The sequence below is a fragment of the Magallana gigas genome, chromosome 8 (genome assembly GCF_963853765.1).
Source record: "Magallana gigas chromosome 8, xbMagGiga1.1, whole genome shotgun sequence".
Classification (NCBI taxonomy): Eukaryota; Metazoa; Mollusca; class Bivalvia; order Ostreida; family Ostreidae; genus Magallana; species Magallana gigas.
In genome coordinates, this window is record NC_088860.1 from 9,587,019 (window position 1) to 9,610,193 (window position 23,175).

A 23,175-nucleotide genomic window follows, 5' to 3' on the forward strand; every position below is an offset into this window, starting at 1 on the left:
AACAATGACAAAAACAAATGTTTTTTTTATTCAAAAAATACATTTTTTTTTATAATACTGGGACATTTTCTGAAGCACATATTTACTAAATGCATGGTATATTGTACATGACAAGCAGATGACTTTATATGAAAACCATTGCTTTCCTGCGCACTGTTGCCATGGGAATATATAAAAGAAATGCATTCATCATGAAATATGGAAAAAAATATAAATGTTACATTTCTTTTTCCATCTTGAGCCGATTGTATATTGCAATACTCCCTCAATGATTTCTATTCAGTACATGAGAGCAGTTCAAACACGGCAAGGCCATACCGTACATGTAAAACAGAATCACGAATGAATGTGTCACCGTGTCCACATTTGCACTTTGATCATTGTTGCACTATCGTTGTTGTCGGAAGAATCGGTGAATCGGAAGTTGTGAGAAGAACGAACGGTGTCACGTGATTACAACGCCTTTGTAGACGCAAGGTCCGTTGTATCCTTCCGTAAGAGCAGGCCACAAAAAGTTTTTAATAGCAACCGACTCTGGGTCGGACGTGTGAAACCGGACGTGCAAATCAGGATGAAACTGCCGTGCATCGTACATGATGAGGAACGGTGGATTCTGGACCGACAGACCCCAGGCGACCTGAACACATGCTGCGACGTACGACCTCAGTCCCTGGCAATCCTTCAGCACTGGGTAGTCGTACAAGGTTGCGTAGATTTGTGAACAAACTTCCTGTAAAACAATACATAATTAAATACTCCATATGTGGACATGTATAATACAGACAGATGAAGGACGTGCATTGAGCAAACCTTGATTCTTTTGTCTTTTGGCTTGCATTTCCCAAAACGATACAAATACAAAGTCCAACAATTTTTTGTGCATGCAGTGATGATTGCAAAAAAGTATAATGCACTGCAATACAATGTATTATATATATTTTGTTAAATTTATGCTTTACTCTTAAAAGAATTGCTATGCATGTGTCATAACAGAGTAACTGATATGTTTCTCATTGAAAGAAATAATCCTGAAACAGTCACGTGTATTACCTCAATTGTCAGCGAAACGTCAAAGTTTCCTGCTGTCTTGCATAGGTATTGCGCAACTTGGATCTCCATGTGATTGCAGAGCGGATCAAACTGGTTTCTATGGGCGTCGGGATGCGGAAGGTTGAGCAAATGTCGCACCTTGCCCCTGAGTTCATGAACCGCTTGTTGGGCTCCCCGAAAGGATAGCTGTTGAATATATTGAATACGATTACTGATATTACGTTTACATTAAGTTTTAAAGATCTACGATCATTCAACTCAAAAGGAAACATCACAATCGCAACTTCTCGGCAGGTCTTTCCGACAAGCGAAACATTTTTTTGGAGATCCGCCGGTAAGGTCCGAGAAGTTGCAATTGGAATTTCGTAAGACCCACGTACCACTACCACAGAGAATAGTATCTTTTCTTTGAGAACCGAGAGATCATCAAGTTGCCCAATTCTATCCAGGGCATCTAACGCGTCAACTCGGATCCTGCTGTACAAGTCGCCATATTGACGGACGAGTTCCGACGGTCGACTGGCCAGTGAGAGATCCTCAAAGTAACCATTCAAACCTCCATTAAAAAGACTGTGTGCCTCTGTGGACAGCCTGAAATTAGCATTCAAATTTTATAGACTCAACACAGGATACTTTCAAATGTATGCATCCGCAAATTCGTGTCATTTGATGTCATAATTTGAAAGAAGCGACACGGGTGTATAACTCATCAAAAACATGTTAAAATCTGTGTAGTCTCAAAATATCTTAGCAAAGCATTTATGTGCATTTGTTCTTTTATAAGAATAATTACAAACATGCCTTGCATATACATGTACATCTTTACTGTCAGTATTTTGATGTAAGCGTTTCCATGGCTACAGTACTTTTTAAATGTTTACCGTTCTTGGAGCTGTTTTTCTCTGTCCTGGAGCTTTTGGACTGCCTCTTGACTTTTCTGTAGCTCCGCTTTTAAATTGTTGACCTCCTGCTCTAACTTTTCCACTGTGTCCGAGTAACCATTGCTGTGTCGACTGCCATTGGTCAGAAACACTGACGTCAGGGAAGACAGAGAGGACGGAACCACTGTAGCGTGTCCATTGACGAGTCCATTAGATGGCACTGTTTCCGGTTTGCATGGAAAGGGACCGGAAATGATGGAGGGACGAAGTCCTGAAAAATTTACAGAAATCGATAACAATTAAAGATATAAAAACATGAAATATTTCTTAGATACTCTCAGTGCATATAGGTTAGAACAGGAAAATTAATAATAAATGTGTTAAAGCTTTAAAATTATAGAAAACTTTTATACCTGTTCAATATGTCATGCAAGTCAGCAAGTTATTGGATTCTTTTTAAACATTTTTTCATTAGTTGGTTGAAGTTGGTAATAATATTTTGTGAAAGATACCCATGCCTGATTAAACATTATTACAAGAATGTAGTAAATCAGAGTCTTCCCGAAATATCTAATTAATAAAACTAATTAGTAATCATTGTCACACATCTGCACCAACAAATTATTCCAGACACGCTCCCCCAAATACAAATACATAAACTTACGTCCACGCATGCGCTTATAACCTGTACTGCCTCCTAAATAGATTAAAATTTACAAACAAAAAATCAATAAAATGTGAATAACGTCTATATCTTGAATTACTTTTTTAAAGATATGAATAAAAGTGAAATTAGCGTAAAACATGTATTAAAGTTAGTATCATTTGAATTGAGATGCAAGTCATCCAAGAAAATTGCAAACCTTTACGTAAAAGAAAAAAACATAGTAAGACTGTTTGTGTTTAACTTGATGTACAGTGTATATATATCTTGCTATTTAAATACATGTATATGTGCGTCTGAAAAATGTTATTACTAATTCATTAACATGAAAAAAAAACGTAACTCTGAAAATACACTCAGTCAAGTAACATTCCCCAGTTATCGCTCTTTAACGTACAATATTGTACCTGAATACACCTGTTCGCCTAAATCACAATATAAACAATAAACAGGAATAATTCCATGGTCCTGTTCAATTAATTTGTTTGAATAACTTGTACTTTGTGTCGTCAAAATCCACTTATCAACACCATGCCCACACTAATTCTTGTATTCAACAATAAAACAGAGAAAACATGAATTCTAAAGCCATTGTGCTTCATTGCATACACGCTGTACAAGGAAGGGCCTACATGATTTGTCCTTGAGAGGACTCTTAACCTGGAATTCACGATGTTTTTCTTTCCAAATGTAAAATGTGCTATTATAATTCATTTTTGATACATTTCTCTAATACACTGTTCGATTTTGTGAACTAAATACGGTGTAGTAATTATATGTAAATTGTAAAAAAAAAAATTAGATGTAATTAAAAAACAACCGGTGTAACATATTTTAAAGTTTTGATAATAATAATAAATCATATGCATCTGCATCAAATTGAAAGGCGGAATTTGTAGAAAAATTATATGCAATAAAGCTTTCTATATGTACACTTTTACAAGAGGTATTAATCACAAATGTTCAACATTGTAAAATGCTTTAGTGTTTATGAAATTTATTGTGTATCCTGATCAATGGTAAATATATAAACTACTCGAGGAACTTTACATCGGCTTTGATAATGATAAATTAATAGGATTACGGTAATTCAAATCGACCATTTAGATACATGTCCTTCTCATTTCTTTCTTGAATCGGTAAATGTTTTCGATATTCATAATAACTATAGTCCAGTGTTTGCTTAGTCTTGGGTATTTGAAGATTAAAACATTTGTATTATATTTTCATTGTTTGTCTGTTGACAATTCATTTTTAGGCACGTACATGAACGAGTCACCCCTACCGTTTTGGTTGGGGTTTTTTTTGGGGGGGGGGGGGATTTTTGTTTTGTTTTTTTGCAACAGAGTTAATTTTATATTGGAAATAGCGATGCTTTTTTCGTTTGTTTGTTTGTTTGGTGGATCAATATGAGTTCATCGTTTTCGAAATTTATTACCGGACAGCTAGAGATGACTTTACATTTTAAGGGCGATTTATTTCTTATAGCTGAATCACGTGTTTTTCCATGATCATTTCAACGTCCAATATAGAGAGTGCATCTGATGCCGTAATTTGGTAAACTTTAACATTAACAATCACAATTTGAAATCTACATGTATTTCTACCCAACTTATCTAAAATCTTCCACAGTCTAGGTATACTATTTCCAATTTTCCCTTTTCAAGGACGGACTAACCTTCACTACTTCGGGCTGTCTTTGTTAAAGACTCCACTTTAACATTCTTTGTGACAATGTAGTATATTTAATCATTTCAGCTTTAAATCAGCGCGATTTTCCCCTATCCTACTCCTAACAAGGAATGCAGAGACAAGCTTTATTACAAAACATTTCTTTTCTATTCTTTTGTCATTAAGCGGTTTTTTTAAATAAAGACTGTCATCTATTTAAAAAAAAAAACTTTAAACGACAATTTTATGTAATTATCATTATTCGTAAATTTTTAAGGGTACGAAACAGAAGTAGATACGAATACTCACGGGATTTTTTGTGTCCATGTTTAGGGTTAGAACAAAGCTTTGAACACAAGCTCATCGACAATTTTTCCGCACACCCTGACGGCAAAGTCTGATAATCCCGCTTTTTCATATGAAACATGTTTGAGCCCGGTATCTTCCTATTAACAAGACAAAGTCGCGGTTCTAATCGTCCAAAAAAGTGTTTCTACACACCATCACAGAAGTGAAAATACCCAAAATAATGTTCAGGACAAGTTTGTTTGATTCACCGATCGCTGAGGAGAATTGCAATTCTTGCACGACAGGGAAAACTGGATTCGTGTCCTCACGCGTGTAGTGACCAATGTCGGAACAGAGCAAGCGCTGCATCAATCAACACCTTGTATTGTTGTACGAGCCGAATATAGGGTCCCAGGGTCCCAGAGCACGCGAGCCAAATACCAACAATCGATTCATATATAGTGTGTGCGGGCCCGGTTTGATCATGCTCTGTACCAGATGACTTTGAAAGTCGTCCTGAATATGATATCCCATATCATATTGTAGAAACACAAAAACAGATTTGCATATGAAATATACAGATGTACATAGATACAACAAAAGGTATTTCCCGCGTGAAGTGGAAAGATTCTCCGTCCGATAATTTCTTCGTATTTCGGAGTTTTCCAGTTTATACCGTTTATCAGTTTACGGTTCACCTGTTTTATTAGATTTAGTCATTTGAAACGGATTAGTCTCAGTTTCCGTTTTTATGTGTATTGCTTTAAATGTATGGTAACAACCAGCTGTAAGAAAACAATTAAGTAATCTACAATATACATAAAAAGACAATACGGCACGAAATGTTAACCGGTCAATCACTTTCATATACCTAGAACTGTATGCCAATTTAATTATTCATTTTCGACACATATTTTGTATAATTACAAATGTCTTATATGCACAATGTCACTAAAATAAACTATTTCTTACTTACTCACTCACTTATTCATTATCGAATGCTAAAACATTTACATTTTTAATGGTTTAGTGAGATTTTTAAGGAGGGGGGAGGTATCAGAATATCCATGTCCCATATGTTTATATCGGATGTGTTGTTGCTTTGTAACAATACAGATATAAATGTTCCCTGATAATAAAATGATGTACATTTAAAGACTGCTATTTAAAATAACATCGTACTTTTAAATTGTCGTATATATATACAGTGTGCGCATTTTATGTGCACTCGAGTTCAAACATGCTTAATAGATATATAGTTACAAGCGTGCTAAAACACCAAATGGGGCATTAAACCGCTTTTCTTTATAAAGTCGCCAAAGTGTGAAAGAGATAAGCTCCCATGGGTCTAACGACCTTGATGGCTATCTCAGACGATTTATTCAATTACATGCAGCAGAAGACATTGGCTTCCGGTCGTGTTTTGTTCCTGCGCAATGAGCCAGACGGAAGGTTTTGACAAATTCATCAAATATAGAGCAGAGTATCGCCAAGTGCGGACAAGGTACAGGCAATATGTCAAAGTCATTGTCCCCAATAAACGACTTTAATTTATTATATATCTGCCAATATTACGTCAAATTTATACAAACTCAAAGATTGGATCATTCTTCTTCTTAAACGACTTATACCCCCGAGCACCTCAAGAATAGCATATGCAAAGAAACTCTATTTCGTTTATACGTATACACAAATCCTTCATTTTACTTATGAATACTTATGAAGACACTTCAGAATCTAATCTCTGCATATAAAACACGCTTTATTTACAAATATGCAAATACAACGGGTATCTAAATCAAGGCGTTTGACGTGAGTTAAAACGCTCTTCTCCGTGATTATGTAATATCACTTTTCATTCGCACTGTAATGAGCTTTCCTTTCACCACCTGGGGGAGACACAAAAAGGCAACATCTCAATTGAAGTGGTCGATAATCTAGGAGCGCGGAGAAGGCCAACGGTTACCAAGAAGGGACACTCAAGCTTTGCCTCGATAAACTGCCATTACATCGTCAATCTTAGAACCCCGTGGAACTTATATGTTTACTATTAACATCATAAAATATAACGGGCCGAGGTATATGCATTTTATTTCTCATTTTCTACTATTTGTTCTTCTTATGGCCGTAATTATATGTATTTAAAAAAATATGAGAAAATGAATCATATATATTCAAGTAATCGCAATTTGTAAGTTAATATTTGGCTTCGGGATAACAATGTCTAACGTTTATAACTCTCTATAGTAAGTTTTCTCTAGAAAATTCAACATTGACGAAGGAAAAAAAATTCTACCCCTAAGGAAACTGTCTTGAGAAGCATACAGCAAAAAAAAAAGAATTGGTTATGCGTTGCATAAATAACTAGTCTTGTCTAAAAAAATCTTTACGTAACGTACAGAATCTTATTTGCGTTTTTTAGGTAACAAATACATGTAACTGTAGCATTTCAATTTAGTTTTAAAGAGTTTGGGAACAAACTCCCCATTCACTCTATATACATGTATAACTATTTTTCAATTGCATTTTAGTTCATATCGTTTTATTCAAGATGGTTACATGTTACTTTACAAACACACACAAACTTTAAGGTCCAAGGTCTAGCGTGGTTGTTTTTTCTGGTCTTATTTGGGGCAGGGTCTGTCTGTTTGTTTATTGTTTGTTTGTTTTTTGGAGGGGGGGGGGTGGTTTTGGTGTTTGTTTGTTTTCAAGCAACCATCACATCTCACTATTAAAATTTATTGTAGGTCTCGGTTTTCGTTTTATTTTAAATTAAGTGCTCGGGGCAGCAATGCTTGAATTTTAATAATAGAAATCATACCACTAATTAAACTGGCTACCTGTATTTGCAATTTTGAAAACCATCAACCGTCTAAAAAACATTTTTAACAGGGTGCCCGATGATTGCTTTGTCTGAGGATCCTTTCTTTAAAGACAATGCATGTTTGCATGACTTGCATAAAGCAATTCTATCAAATTTAGTAAACATGCTAACAGATTCGGAATAAGTTGAGACACATTTATGGATGGTAAAACGACACCTACTGATTAACGAACCTTTAAATAAATTTAAATACATCATTATGCACCAGGCTCTGTAAGCATTTATCCAAGTTATATCGAGTTATTGAACACAACAAAGGATATGTTTGGGATTTCTTCGTCCTTGGTATGCATTCTAGCATAGAATAAAATAAGCTCTTTTTTTATTTAATCTGGAAACGATGTTGTTATGTATCTAAATTTCAAATCATCTTTCTTAGTAAAGATGTTACAGAACGAATAGCATAACGTTTCATTTATTACCTCTAGTGAGACAGTTTCCAGCTACAAATGCTACCATAAACAAAACAAACCATTGATAATTGGTTGAATTAATCTCAGGATTATTCCGATTTTAGACATCAAAGATTTTTAATTTTTTTAAATTATATCCACCCAGCCCTAAAATCAAACAAAAAATCAGTACACCTTTGCACAATCTCAACTAAATACACAAATGAAACATAGTTCCAGTACGGTGGACACAAACCCTTTGCTTTCTCTTTGAGGAGAAAATAGGCGATACTTGTAGGATCTCATCTCTTGTTGAGACACTTCTGAATTAATTACCATACAAGTTTTCATGAACTTCCAAAGATTTTAACAGTTTCCATTTTTATTCTAATTGACAATTACGGAATGTCATCAATGGGATATTGGCTTTCACAATGTTTTCAGATATACTCTACGTATTATGCACTTGATTCAATTTATGCACTAAAATGTTCACTCTTGTAAAAAAATTCGTTATACTTATCAAAGAAAGAGGGCATTTTAATTCGTTTTTATCCATAAAGTTTCTTACTTAAGCATTTTGTCTCTACGATATATTTGTCTGTGCTTACTCTCAAGGAATGATTCACTACAAGATTATTTAATTTTATTCAGTGACACTTTTGAATTTAATTTCTATGTGAAAAAATGAAAACGCAATGATGTATTTTTTGGTAAGTCCAATCTCTATATGAATCGATAGATGACATATGTTTCAAACACTATTGCCTAGTGCAAAATGTATTTAAGTGGTTATTTTATTGCAGAGAGAGAGAGAGAGAGAGAGAGAGAGAGAGAGAGAGAGAGAGAGAGATATGTAATTTGCCAAATGGTGCTACTAATAATCAATACCAAATTGTACCCACCGTTTGCTTTGTGTGGAAGGACGTGCGTGAACCCATTGAACGTCCTTGACCTATCCATACGGGTTATGGGGGTCATGATGTCGTCGTCACTGGAGACCATGCCCCCATCGTCCTCTGAGGTCGCCTCATCGAGTTCAGACACTTCCCTCAGCAGCTGTAGAACGATGCTATATCCTTGTGAAAACTGCTTCATCACCACCGACATGTAAGCGTCGTCAGAAATATTATCACAGTACTTGCGGAGTTCGGTATCGTGAAACAATGCCAATTTGTCGTATTCTATCCGTTTTTCCAATATATGGAACAGTTTTTTCAAGCACTGATTGGTGACCGCGGGCTCTACAATGTTGAACAAGGTCCTGTTCTTGATAATCCTGACTTGCACGTCCGATCGCGTCATTTGCATCAGCCGCTGGTGGCTGACCTCGGTAGGAGCCTTACCGGAAGTGACGGAACTACTTGTCGGGTGCTTTGCCGATAAACTCATCTCATCCAGTTTTTGTAAAGCATTCCTGTACTGAAAAACAATTTTATCGAGTTCCTGTTTCAACGAATCGTGTAGATTCATAAGACTTCCGCAAGATGATTCGACGAGGCCGTGCTGACCCATATGTTTTAAACACCTGTCCAACGCTTTCTTTTTCTGCTTTAACTGTTGCTTTATATTTGGATCTACAAATGAAACGACACGTAAAATGTTTCTACAGGACGGGTAGTAACTGTTGCAATTTTTCTCTGCTCTATTGCCAGACTGGGACATCCTAGCGAAACAAGCAACCATCCTTTTAACCAAGAGGTCCATATGCAACTGATCCTTTGGAAATGTTTCCAATGTTGTTTCTGAAAGTTTCACATATAGCGCCTCTAAAATAGAAAGACTAAACGGCATAGAGTCTAATAACACTTCCATGGGAACTTCTTGAAGAATATTTCCAAAAGTAACACAATTTAATCGCCTGATGAGGGTTGCGCATTCATCGTATTTTTTGGTCTCGAAAAGCAACACTATTCTCCGGAGGGCGAAGTTTGGTGTCAGTTCTGCAGATTCCATGGATAGAGATTCATCGGGGAAGGTTTCGGCCCAGCGGACGTTGCGCCACACAGACTGCACTTTTTGTCTCGGCGTCCTCTCCGGTCGTATCCGCTCCATCCTCCCGGAACCGGAACTTGAGCTCTCCGTCTGTTGAAGGAAGAAAAATATATATTCTATGTACATGAAAGCATGCTTAAAGCTCCAAATAAAACTTTGATTAACTTCAATGAAAAAATCTATTATTTATATACAAACAGATTTAGTCTCCATTTCAAGACCCATGAAATGTCAATATTTGGGGAACTATATTGCATTTACACGCTAAAACTGATGTGTATCTCAAAAATTAAATACACAATGAAAAAATCAATAGATGCTTTAGAATACATGGTCTGTAAAACCACATCCAGAGCGGTTTCCTTCGGGTAGCTGCATTCCCTATTCCACCAAATTGATCAGAAATGTGTCGGGGCTTTTGCGCGGTACCAGTCACGAAAGAGCTACCCGGCCAATGATTATATAATCATCACGTTCAGTTTCTGGTGAAGGAAAAAATCAATCCCTGATCTTTTTCTTTCTCCAAGACTGTCTTTTCTTACCGGTACAAACTTGTATTTAAAGGAATGCATCCCACAAAAAGATCGGAGGGTCTGTTAATGTGTGGACAAACTGCTACTGCTTCGTCGTTTAAATATCCGCAACTGATATTACGTCAAAATTCGAGGTCCCTTGGAATATCTACCTATGCTCCCCTCTATCGGTGTTTTAATTTTGGTGGTTTGATATAATCAAAATTCACCGCATACGGTGACTCGGCTCAATATCTAACGCTCAGAAAAATTTGACTATTTGATCTTTCAAATTAAATGACTTTAATTGTGTTTTCTTTCCCAAATGGATCACGGGTTGGTATAAATTTCTTCAATTTCAAAAGTTGCTCTTTCATTAAAATATTCCTTTGTTTGATTCACGGAACAATGTTTGGGACTTTAATATTTAAAGAGTAAGTCAATTCATTATCTATTGTCCACTAATCCATTTGTAATTGACCTAGACCAAACACTAAGCTCGGTAAATGGTAAATCTAGCAGGATTCTAAAACATCAAAAGACAATAGAATGAAGAGAACTGATACCAACTTAGCCCTAACTACGACATGTCTCTGCAGCGCTCCTGTACTCCTTTTATTTTTGTATTCCTATGTATTTAATTCGTCGAAAAATTAGAGCTCACAAGCTGACTTAAGTTTACATGTTTATTCAATTTTAGTTTATTTGTATCAAACAATCTTAAACTAAAACTTTTCTAATCAAACGTATCAGACAGAATATTGCTTTTAATTCAACAAACATATGTATAAAGGTTTACAGATCAAAAAAGGTGGGAATATATAGAAAGTAATTTTCGTAGAATCGGAAAAATCAATCTCTTTGATGTATAAATATTTCTAGCAGAATTTATGACCTTTTTGTTTGTCATTAATTGATTCTCGTAAAACAAAGCGAACACTTAGGGATCACTTTTATATTAGATATTTTATCATGTAAGAGGAATGATACAAATATTTCAGTAACTATGACGTTAACATCAAGTCAAGGTCTGCAAAGGTACCACAACACGATTCTAAAAACAAGAAGCTTGTGTTTTTACGCTGAACATACCTCAGTTTTATCGGAACTTAGACTTCCCGATCGCGATTCTTTGCTGCTTCGACCCATTGTTTACAAATATAGATGCATGTATCCGCAATCCTAAGAGTTAAACACCACTGCCTCTCTCCCTTAATACCCAAACACAAGTGACCAAAGACTGACTTCTGAATTAGAAGATTCTGTGTAAGCTTGCATGAGCCAGCGATTAGCATATGTAACCCTCTGAGCGGTATTATTGTCTGTGTATTTAAAACGGTCTCTCCGATTAATGTATTTGGATGTTTAAATGGATTAGATATGGAAATAATAATAGAGTCACTGTGTACATCCAAGGGATCTTAGAAGTTTGGTGAGAAATCGGGCTAAGCTGCCGTCCTTTGTATCTATATAACGGGTTGTCCAAGTGACCAAGGGTCAAAGCAACGTAACTAACGATTAAGTATTATTTCAAAACTCGGACCGATAATGGATCAAAACCGAATAAAACAAATTAGAGATAAGACAGATATTCGGAGCTGAGTGATTCACTTCTTTTGTCGGGTACTGGGAGTCGAAAAGAACAATTAAATCTACATATCTTGGTCGGCAGCGGGTTTTTATTGAAACCGATTTTCTCCCTGACTACACTCAAGAATACGGACTTCAATTAGGACGTAAGCTATGTAGATTTCATGTAAATAAAGAGTTTGTCTTTCTATAACAGAAAGCTAGCCAAGGTCCTTTTCCTATAACCGTTACGATATGATCTGTACATGTATAGTCTAGGACACTCACTTCAATGCAGCTGATTGAAATGCTATTCAACTTTTAACAAACATTTTAAAATTCCTAACCAATGTTCACGTTATGTTGCTAATATTTTGGTTTCTTTTACATACAGTGTGTGGTCCTAACTTCAAATACATCGCACGCACGCCGTATAGCTTGCTAATTTATATAAATAAAACTCAATGGAAATTGGTGAAAGCGCGCTGTTCTTTAATTTTCACTTTATACGTGTTTGCATGCACCTGTATGCAGAATAATAATAAACAAAAAATCTTGTTGCTCCGTTCAATGTCTCACTATTCAGGTATCGATCTTTGCCAAATTTTATTGTAGATTTAGACAAGGACTCCGTGTGAAAGTTTAGACGTGTATTGTGAGTATTCGATGCCTTTTGTGGGTCCGTCAATTCTTTAAAGAGCGAGACGTCGAGCTCATAAAAAATTATTTGAAAAATAAACTTTTATATCTTATGAGTAATTCTGATTTTTATCTTTTGTAGAACATGATTAATGATGTTTGAAATGTCCCAATTTTAAAAAATTGCTCAAAACGACAATGGATGATTCATTTATAGAGATTTACTTTTTTCAGCTTTGGGACTATTTAAGCGGTATTTTATTGTCATCAAACAAAATAGCCGATTAAAGAAATTTGTGATCATCCAAAACTCTAAAGTGTATTTTTTGAAAAGAAGGTGTTGCAATCCCTATGCTAATTTTCCCTAAAGGAGTTGCAGATAAAATAGAGAAATCAAAGTTACAGAATTCGATGTAAATCTTTTTTTCATGCAACGGTGTACACAAAGCAGCGTAGAATTTTATTTGGAAAGTTTGTACCAACTTATTTTAAGACCATGAAATAAATTTGAAAATGGTTACACAGACAAATGTGGCAGAATTCACGCTATATAAAAGGGGAATCCTCATTATTGTGAAAAAATGCCTCCTTGAAACAAAATTAATTTAATCTTAACGTTTGGAGTAAGACATTTTCTTGAAAACTGCCATTTCCGATTTTTGTTTCAAAGAGGCATATCTTTAATAAATCTGACTTTTGGAAAAAAAAATCATTAATATCTTTGAAATCTAAAAACGATTATTAAATTTTCCCTTCTTAATTCATGTCTAGGATAGTCGAGTGGTAACGCAGTTAGAATAGACTTTAACCGTGTCTTATATTTTTGACTGGGTTCGAATCCCGAAAAAGTTGGAATTTTTTAAAGATTTTATTTCTCTTAATCGCATGGAAAGGCAATGTGTAAAGATAATTTAAGAATGTCAGAATAAAGTTATTTAAACGCGTGTCAATGTAATAATGTGCATGTCAGCTTATTTTCAACATTACTGTGTGAAGTCCCCGTCATAAACTTGAAAATCATTTTCTTCTGAACAAAAGATTTTAAAACAATGTACTTAGTATGCATCAATGTAGAAAGTTGATTTTTCACCCTTTTTATGAAATAAACGGATATGCAGATTTCAAAGTTATACATGCACAGGTTGTTAAAAGCAAACAAAATCATTTTAGAAAGTTTGAATCGGTGATGAAGCAATAGGTTACTGAAAATATGGACGGAAAATTGTACTTTTTTACTAGACTTAGCATTTATTTAGATACTATAGAAACATAGGATGATTATAATTACAACTCTGACGGTTTTGAAGAGCCAGAATAAGATTTATTTATGTATCTCAAGAATGATATTTTAAACACGCTGGACAGTAGATATCAAATTGAGATATGTTAACATTCTAATACAGAAAACATGTATATGGTTATCTTTCTAACTGTATTTGTTGGCTGCCGTGTTCGATAGAAATGCGCGTAAAATGTTTGTTTATTTTGCCTCCGTAGGGAACATACCCGCTATGCAAATATAGTCGTCTACGTAATGTGTCTATATTTAGATGTGGCTCTCAAGCGATACGGATAATTAAAGGCCCTTACCACGTTAGGGAATAGTTCCACTGTTTTGCAACACCTTCTTTCGCAAATCGTTTCGTGATACAATTACTTAATAAGTAGCATTCAGATTTCCATGTCGTACCAACTGATGCAAAAATCAAGTGAACAAATTAAAATTGCAGGGGGTGATATCAGTTTTGACATGCAGGAAGTCTTTAAATTCCATCGGATATGCAACGAAAAATTGTAATGCGTTGACGTGTTTTTCAAATCGAAGACCTTGTCCTCAAATTCGATAAAACAGTTTAATAAGAAGATTATATATAAACGAGAGAATACTGGGGGTATGCTCTGTTTATGTCTTTCAATGATTGGAATTATACAAGAATAAAAGTCCTGTCTCATACTATTATGTCACTGTTTAATAAAAGTTTGGCAGTTCATTTCTTCCTAGACATCGTTTAATATCTATGTATCATATGTTAATACAGACAGCCATTATGCAATGCACACGCTTGCTGGATTTGCTCCGTAAAATGCAATTACTTTTACTATTGCAAGCACAAGTATCGATTCTTATCTTTTTTTCAGTATACTGCACATGGCGACCAGCAATAACACTGATCAGATGAATGATTGATAAGAGTGATCGACTTTCAACTTAATTGAAGAACATTTGAATGACCATCTTAATTTTTCTTTCATAATCTCGGCATTTTATCAATTTTACAGATATTGCATTAAGACACATGTTCTCTGAGTTTGAAGACTTGAATAGGAACTGTCAAACGATACAAGTTATAGATACATGTACATATTGATAAAAACGGCACCAAAAATCATCAAATATTAATTCATAAAGAAACAATGGACTTCCCTGATCATCATTTAGCTGGATAGGGGTGCGTAATCTACATTGTATTTTATATCTGTTTATTCAGATAGAGGTGAATTTGTAACCACAGTTCCAACATAAGGGGCGGGGGCGAGAAAAAATCATACTGATCATTCTGATAGGGGGCACAGTCTCAATAGTTAGATGAAACATATATCGAGCTGCAAACTCATGTCAAGAAAATTTGACCAAGAGTACACGAAGAAATAAAACAAATACCAAATCAAATTTCAACAGAACAACGATGCCTTCAGATTTATAAATGCTGCTTTCAAAATTTTCTATCGAAAATAAGTAAGGGGGGGGGGGGCGAACGGGTCAACAAAGCTTGACCTTTCCCTTTTAAACCATTGATCTTTACTGTTTACCGATTTCATAAATATGACGTGAACAGACACAACAAAAATCAGAATGGGGGTATGAAAGATGAAAAGGGTGGGACGAGAAACAGCTGATTTCTGTCAAACGAGACACGGTGCTGGGTCACTGTATATGTCACTGTGTATGTCATTCACTGTAAGAGAGTTCATTAAAAACTCGATGCTAGGTAAGTGAATGGTAGACCTATAATGCTATTCGGATAAGCCACTTAACACCTACTTATATCGCATTAATGAACAGTTTAAATCCAATATACTGGCCAATAGCAGAAATGACTTTTGTCTATAACACAAAGGATTAAAAGATATGTTTTGCTTACTACTTACTAAATTCATCCCCTGTTTGATTCAATGCCAGGTCTGCTCAACGAGTCTTGGTCTAAATAAGCTACTGTTGGTTTCATATTCAACGAATGTGTTTAAAGAAATATGCATGCCTGTTTACTGCTTATAGAGATACACAACATGCTTTAAACTGATGCAGTGTTTACCTTATCTAGACAAACACGTGTTTTCTTAGTAAAACTTGTTTCGAAATTCAAGGATTTCAAAACTTATACCTCTTGAAAATTTTGTAAATGCATGCTTAAAACAAAATTCAACGGAACGGCAAAGTTTACGTCACAGCATTGCATACTATAATAACGTATCGCTAACAATATTATACCTCAAACTATTAGCAATCATTTTCTAACTACATCCTTTAGATACAAAAGTTTTTAAAACATGAGGCACAAATGGTCAAATCAACAACAGGCAAATAATATTCCTTCCAATTGATATATGCTATTCGAAGGATTTCTAACCCCCAAAATTACCAAAATAGAAATCTTTCCTGATTAAAAGAAAACTATACAGTTCCTACCATGCTATCTTCCAAGCCGTTTTCCTTCATTTTGGAATTCTGTTTGGAATTCTGTTAATTCCCAGGAAGAAAAGAGTTCCAAAGAATGTTAGAGTGCTCTTTTGTTAGATCTCCTTGACCAAGTTGACTTTAAATAGTCTACAGAGTGATTGGAATCCTAAACAGTATGGTAACATGAAAGCTTTCTACGATAAGAAAAGGAATGGTTTTTTGAATTGGGATTATTTAAAATCAGAGAAGAAAGAAAACTGAGAATTGAGTAAAGTACCACATTCCGTCTTCTGCAAATTAACACGGACCCCCAACATTCCAAAAAGGTTGGACACACTTTTAATTCTTTCTCGATTTTCTTCTATCAGAGAGGGGAATGGATATCTTTGCTATTTGCAGGACATAAAAATGGATGAGATAACCCATGACCATTGAAGGAGGTTATATATAATAAGAATACTTGAAAAATACTAACCTCTGAGGAGTTATAGCTGGGCATCCTAAATCCCGCCGGTGCACCGGACATTCACCGGAAACGCGCCAGTTTTGAACAAGAACAAAGGGAGCAGATTTTGTGGGGGACTCTCATTGAGCGAGTGTCAAGCGATGCCGATGATTCGATTGTGTCGATAGCTTACATGACCAAGGTTTGGGTAGTCTGAACAGACTTATAATTCCTTTGTCATCAACGTCATTTCAGCTGCTATTAAATGTCTACGTTCAACAATCAACCGTATCAGCCTTTAAATTCAACTCCAAGTAGAAATACAAATTCATAAAACGTATTAAACTCAGTGTAAACAAATTACCCATTTGAATGTGTGAAAACACTTAAAACTCTTTTTCTGCCAATATCTTATTAAAACAGTCAATTTCACGCACAAATGTAAGAATCAACGGTAAAGGAAAATCGAGTGCATGTAATATAGAAGCTAAGGCAGAATTAGGCATTGAAACCACAGTCAGGGTCTTCTTTCTAAAAGGCAAACCGCGATCCCTTAAAGTTGTTAAAACTTAGTGCATATTTAAAGAAGAACAGGGCGCCTCATATCCTAACAATCGAAAACAATGCACAGCTAAGATTTCAATCTTCACTTAGACGAGTGCTAACGGACGAATGCGACCGACACTAATTAAACATTTTTAAGACCAAATTGTTTTGGGGTTTTTTTTCACTTTTTTTTTTTTACCTTTAGCACATTGCTTTATTTATGAGTTTTAACCAGGTGTAAAAGGTTTTAATTTAACATCAGATTTTGTTGTTAAGGAATAAAACATCAAACAGTTTTTCGCTGTCGTTAACAAGTTTTTCCTTTTGCAAACCCTAACATAGCCTGCTATTGTAAAAACCTTTTACAATCCGAACATGTCCGAAATTCTTTTGATGCCGGGAAGAGTTTATTTGTCACTGGGCTGATGATGGCTATGTTTAAAATATCAACAAGAAGTTGTTATTTTAAAGCAAAATATTTATTAGGTACTTCATGTAACTGAACTTGTTTTCCCCCATCTTTTTGTGATAAAGTGTATAAAACACTATTTTTAAAAAGGATCGGATATTTTTTTTAATGATATACAGTAATGATATTTTAGATAATGTTATTCATTGTGTTATACTTATCAATAAGTCAAAAGGAAAATTCCTTCTTGGTTGAGAATTTGGAATAGGTGACATAATCTTTATGAAATTTATGAGCATCCTATCTTTTTAAAGTATTCATCTCTGATATATTTATCTAAAATTTGAATTCTTATTCACCAGAACCCAGTGGCTTGATTGTATGTGATTTAAAGCACGTAAGTATACAAACTACATATAATTCTTCATTGAAAGTGTTTGTGTCCAAAGGGAGGTAAGAGGTCTAACGATGCACATGAAATATAATGTAAACCATGAAAACTAAAACATCCTATTCATGATCGATTCGTTGTGGATTAACTACATGCCTTATTCTCTATGAGGATTGTGGTCACCCTTTTCTGCCCTATACATCTATTAGACCGAATAGACCACTTTAGAAACGTGGGCCCATTTAGTTAGTTGATTCATTTAGGTCTCTAAATAAATTTAATTACAATTAAAAAAAAGCTCTCTCTCTCTCTCTCTCTCTCTCTCTCTCTCTCTCTCTTTCTCTCTCTCTCTCTCTCTCATTTGTAAATCTAGGGAAAGATAATTTTTCCGGTTTGAGGGGGGAAGGGGGGGGGGGGGGGTGTAGACCCTGATCTTGAGGGGAAAAAAATTGGATCCGCGCCTGTCGAAGACTTCTGACAAAGCACGTGTCAGGATCGATAACTCTTCCAGTTTTCTTCACGGCTCACCACAAACTTTGCTCCCTGCACTGAAATATATCAAATAATCTTCTTAAACAAAATAGCTATTAATATCAGTCCAACTTTTAATGAAGGCTCTATCAAATTAAGAGAACATTGATATTTTTTTCATCTGATCCAGAGCTGGAGCGAACTGATCAAAAGTTATTTGTTTGATCCTTTATAATGTATTTTTGTCAAGTTAGCATTTTGTAACTTCTCAGGAAGAATAATATAAAAAAATTGCTTATGCATATGTATTCCAACCCCATCAGTCAGATATGGGTCACAAGAGAATGGGGGTTTGATTTTAAATAGAACACTATAAAAATCTTGAGCGAAAAATGGAATTCATAATTTGTAAAATTGATCATAAGGTATGGGGAAAAGTATAGTTTTATTATACGAGGTATTTTAAGGGGTCCAACATTACTAAGAGGGGCTATATATGTACATACGTTTTGCAAAACCGACAATGTATTTTGATGAATATCCAAGTCATAAATGCAAAAGGTTATTGATGTACCAGCCTACCAAAACTATAATTTTCTCTGCTGAATTGAATTTGTAGTGGAAAAATATTTAAGAAATTGTGTATATATTTTTTAGATATCACATACATGTAATATATTTGAGAGATATTTCGATACTCATTTTCTATTATTTTATTGTTATTAAAGCCCATAGAACGACCTGCTCTATACATTACGTAAGTAATGACACATAATCACATAAGTCATAACAAAATTGACCCTCTCATTGTGTCCCCACTTTACCCCTGTTGATCATGATTTGAACAAAATTGAATCCTATCTGAGGGTGTTTCCACACAAGGTACAGCTTTTATGACCGGATGGCATGGTTTTTGGGAGGAAGATTTTAAATGTTTTTTTCCTATAAATTCCTCTGTAAAAATAAGACCCCCTCTATTGTGGCCCCACCCTACCCTAGGGGTCATGATTTGATCAAAACTGAATTTACATATCTGAGGATGCTTCCACACAAGTAACATTACATGTATCTGTTTTTATGTGGTTTTTGAGAGGAAGATTTAAAAATTATTATCTCTATGTATTCCTATGTAAAAAAAAAAATCGACCCCATTGTAGACCCACCCTACTCCCGGGGATCATGTATTGAACAAATTTGAATCTACACTACCTGAGAATGCTTCCACACAAGTAACAGCTTTTCTGGTCAATTGGTTTTTAAGAAGAAGATTTTTGAAATAATACCAACGAATTTTGAATAATTCTTAATTATCTCCCTTTAAAAAAAGACATTGTCCTCGTTTTAAGTTTTAGCACACGTGAATTCCCTTTATTTGATAGTGCTATGAGCCAAGTTTGGTTGAAATTGGCCCAGTGGTTCTAGAGAAGAAGTCAAAAATGTTAAAAGTTTACAGACGGACAGACAGAAAGACGGACGCCGGACAAAAAGTGATCAGAAAAGATCACTTGAACTTTCAGCTTAGGTGGGCTTTAACAGAGAAATTACAGAAAAATGTGAAAGAAAAATATTACGGTTATTAAAGCTAAATGGGGTTTTTCCCCAGATATCACAATTTTTAAAAAACTTTGATAAATGTATAAATTCATATAAACAGAGGGATTCTTCGACTAATGCTTTAATATTTTTAGTATCATATCACATGTGGGTCATAGAGGGGTCAGACTTAAGGATCGAGACCTAATTTTATCTATAAATACTTACATGTACTGTTAGATTTTCGGCCTACAGTATCATACAGACAGTGATATCAGAACTTAATTGAGGGCTTTTAAAATACACTCCTGTGCAACTTAGTAACTAGCATGAATAAGAAACCACTGTCCGAAGTCGATGCTACACCAAAAACGAAATGAAATTTTATTTTTAAAAAAGTTTGACATTTTTCTTATATAAGTATCATGTTTTAATTTTTGTCGCATCTTTTATTGAAAAATATTAACAAATAATGATAACACTCAGATCTAGGAAGATTTCTGTTAATAAAAAATTAGAATGCTTGCAACGAAAACACCTTTTTTCGGTCTATCTGAAAAAAATATCATATAATATTGTTACATTAAAAGTTTAGACTTTATCAAGTTAAACTTATCTATAGCAGTCAAGATAATTAATTATAAACAATACACTGTAGGTATTGCGACATCATGTTTCATAAGAGATATTTTCCAAATACGAGTTGGGTGTTTTGGGCCACCTGAAACGCTTGGAACTACACATCTAAAGTGATCAAATGCTGTTCTAAATACACAGTTGTAGATGGTAAGAAAAGCAGACGGGAAGACACAAATAATTAGGTACATGTTGGCATCAAAAGTCGAAACTGATTCTGAGTAATAATATGGCTAGAAAAAATATGCACTTTACTGTTTAAGTACTGAATGACACCTAAAAGTATGTGTTTCTAATATCACCTGTAATTTTATCTCTGTGACCAAACCAAACTTTGTTTACCCTCCTGCTCAAATGATGCATTTGGCAAGAGACTCATGCTGGTAAAAGGATATTAGCGACAAGGGAAGTTTCTAGGAAACGAAAATTTTAGAAATATTCATGCGAGCTCGAACCTGTTTCATCATACTTTACAATAATGACCCTCCTTTACGGATGCAAGTATTTTTACGACATGCCATCAATCAAGCTGTGCCTTTTCGAAGAGCCACTTTGTGGCCAATATGTTTAACATCAATAATTAATAGGTGATAACTGCTGGGAACTGGAAGGCATGACTGTGACGTTACGGAGAAAATAGAGCTCTTGTTGTCGCTGACAAAATGACTTTGGATACCCTTATCTGAAGGAGTTTTATATCAGACTTCATATTGCTCTTTGTTTAACAAACTTCATTGAGATAAGCAAATATGTTAGCATGTTGCAGCATTCTCATGATTCTTTCATGGCTGGGTACCTTCAAGATAAAAGTACTACTCGCTCATTTTTTGGTTTCTACTTGTTCAACTGGTAAGGGGAATAGATAGACTGAATTTTAGTATATATCGCTTGTATTATTCAACATCTTGTATGGTATAACAATAATCCATACGTGTATTGTATTTCTATTAAAAAATTAAATCGGTGATTTTATTTTAATTTGTAAAATTAAATTAAGTTGAATAAACAAAAGAGTGGTTCTAAAACATTTTTTTTTAAATATTAGATTTCAGACTAAAAAGAAAACAGCACAAACATATTCTCAACTGATAATGTACAAGATTTGATAGTAGAAAATTAAGATTTAAAAAATCCAAAATTTTAGAATTTAACAAAATGAAAATGAGTTGACCACATTTTTAAGAAAAAGATTTGGTACTCCACGAGACAGACAATCAAATATTTTTTTTTAGCAAAACCCGATTCTGTACAAAGCAGTTTTTTTCTCTGTTGTAAGGGATTAATTATAATAAATTCCTTTTTCATCTTCGCAATAAAAGGACCGTGGGTTGAAATCAACACAGACTTATTTACCATATACTAGGGCTTTAATACATTTTTTCTATTTAATAAATATGCATGGTTGATGAGTTGATTATTCTCTTTTTTAAAGTTATAATAATTTTGAATTTCCAAAAATTACAACACATATATTATTCATTTCCATAACAAAAATATTTATTTCATTACGGTTTTGTACCGTTTGTTATTTTAATCTATGGCTTAAAAAATGAATAGTATTATTTCAAAAAAAATCTGTAACTACATGTGTAGTTAAATTTGGTTTGCTATACATCCCTTGTTCATCAAAAAAACCCTACATTTGATTCTTCATAGGAAAAGAGAAAAAAAAAGACCCCAGACAAGCTTAAAAACATCTGGCGAGGAAATGAAATATTGCTATTATAAAGACAAGGTGAGGAAAACATAAGTATGCATCTTGCAGGTTTTCGATTTTCTTTATTACAGACAAGGACATAAATCTATCAATTCTCATAATTTGCAATCTGTATACGTAATTTTTCATACCATACGCATTTTCTGCAAACTAAAGGCTTAATGAATGAATAAAATAACGCAATAAAAAAGAAATACTATTTGTCTTTCTCATTTATAATTATATTTATTGATAGGAACACACCTTAACAGGCACATATCACGTGTCCCCGAGATGGATATATAGGCATGGCAAGTATTGAATGAATAAAATCGCCATGGACTCTTGATTAAATCCATATCGGCTTTTTTTTTCTTCTGATTTCTTCTGATTTCTTAACAGGTTTGCAAATCCTGTGTAATTTTTTCTTATGCATTCTCCAAATGTTCTCGTAAATTAATTCAGGGTCTTAATTTTTATCGAGAATCATAAAGGTAACAAAGTATAACAATGTACGGACATTTCGTGTGGCTCTAATTTAATTTCCGAGACTTCACTTAACTTATTACGGAATTAAGAAGTCTTTTCTGAGCCTCAATGAAATACGTGTTTCATTTCCGGAACCGCATTCAAAGACCCAGACAGTACTTTATTGTGAGAAATGAGAAGCTACCAACGTTGAACAAAAATTCCAATACACATTGAATTTTTTTGAAAGCTAATTGCCAAGAATGCAAATGTCACTTCTCACAGTTCGGACATCCGTACGTGAATATAGTCTACATTCACAGAATAAGCATCCAACAAAAAGTTAACTTGAGTAA

The 23,175-nt window shown here is 34.5% G+C and overlaps 1 protein-coding gene across 7 annotated transcripts; it reads right to left on the reverse strand.

The window, feature by feature from the left end:
- Position 1: 1 nt before the first annotated feature.
- On the reverse strand, positions 2 to 17,141 carry LOC105317829 (uncharacterized). 7 transcript variants are annotated; one of them, XM_011414582.4, is made up of 7 exons: positions 16,700 to 17,141; positions 8,736 to 9,915; positions 2,596 to 2,628; positions 1,932 to 2,202; positions 1,431 to 1,641; positions 1,051 to 1,236; positions 2 to 730 (listed from the first exon to the last, which is right to left on the reverse strand). In XM_011414582.4, exons 1-7 carry the CDS (start codon positions 16,748 to 16,750, stop codon positions 446 to 448), a joined length of 2,217 nt encoding a protein of 738 aa, XP_011412884.3. In that variant the 5' UTR covers positions 16,751 to 17,141; the 3' UTR covers positions 2 to 445. The 7 variants fall into 7 exon arrangements, with proteins under 7 accessions (XP_011412884.3, XP_034327142.2, XP_034327144.2 ...); XM_034471251.2 differs by lacking the exon at positions 16,700 to 17,141 and adding an exon at positions 16,234 to 16,278; XM_034471253.2 differs by lacking the exon at positions 16,700 to 17,141 and adding an exon at positions 15,696 to 15,719.
- Positions 17,142 to 23,175: the final 6,034 nt, after the last annotated feature.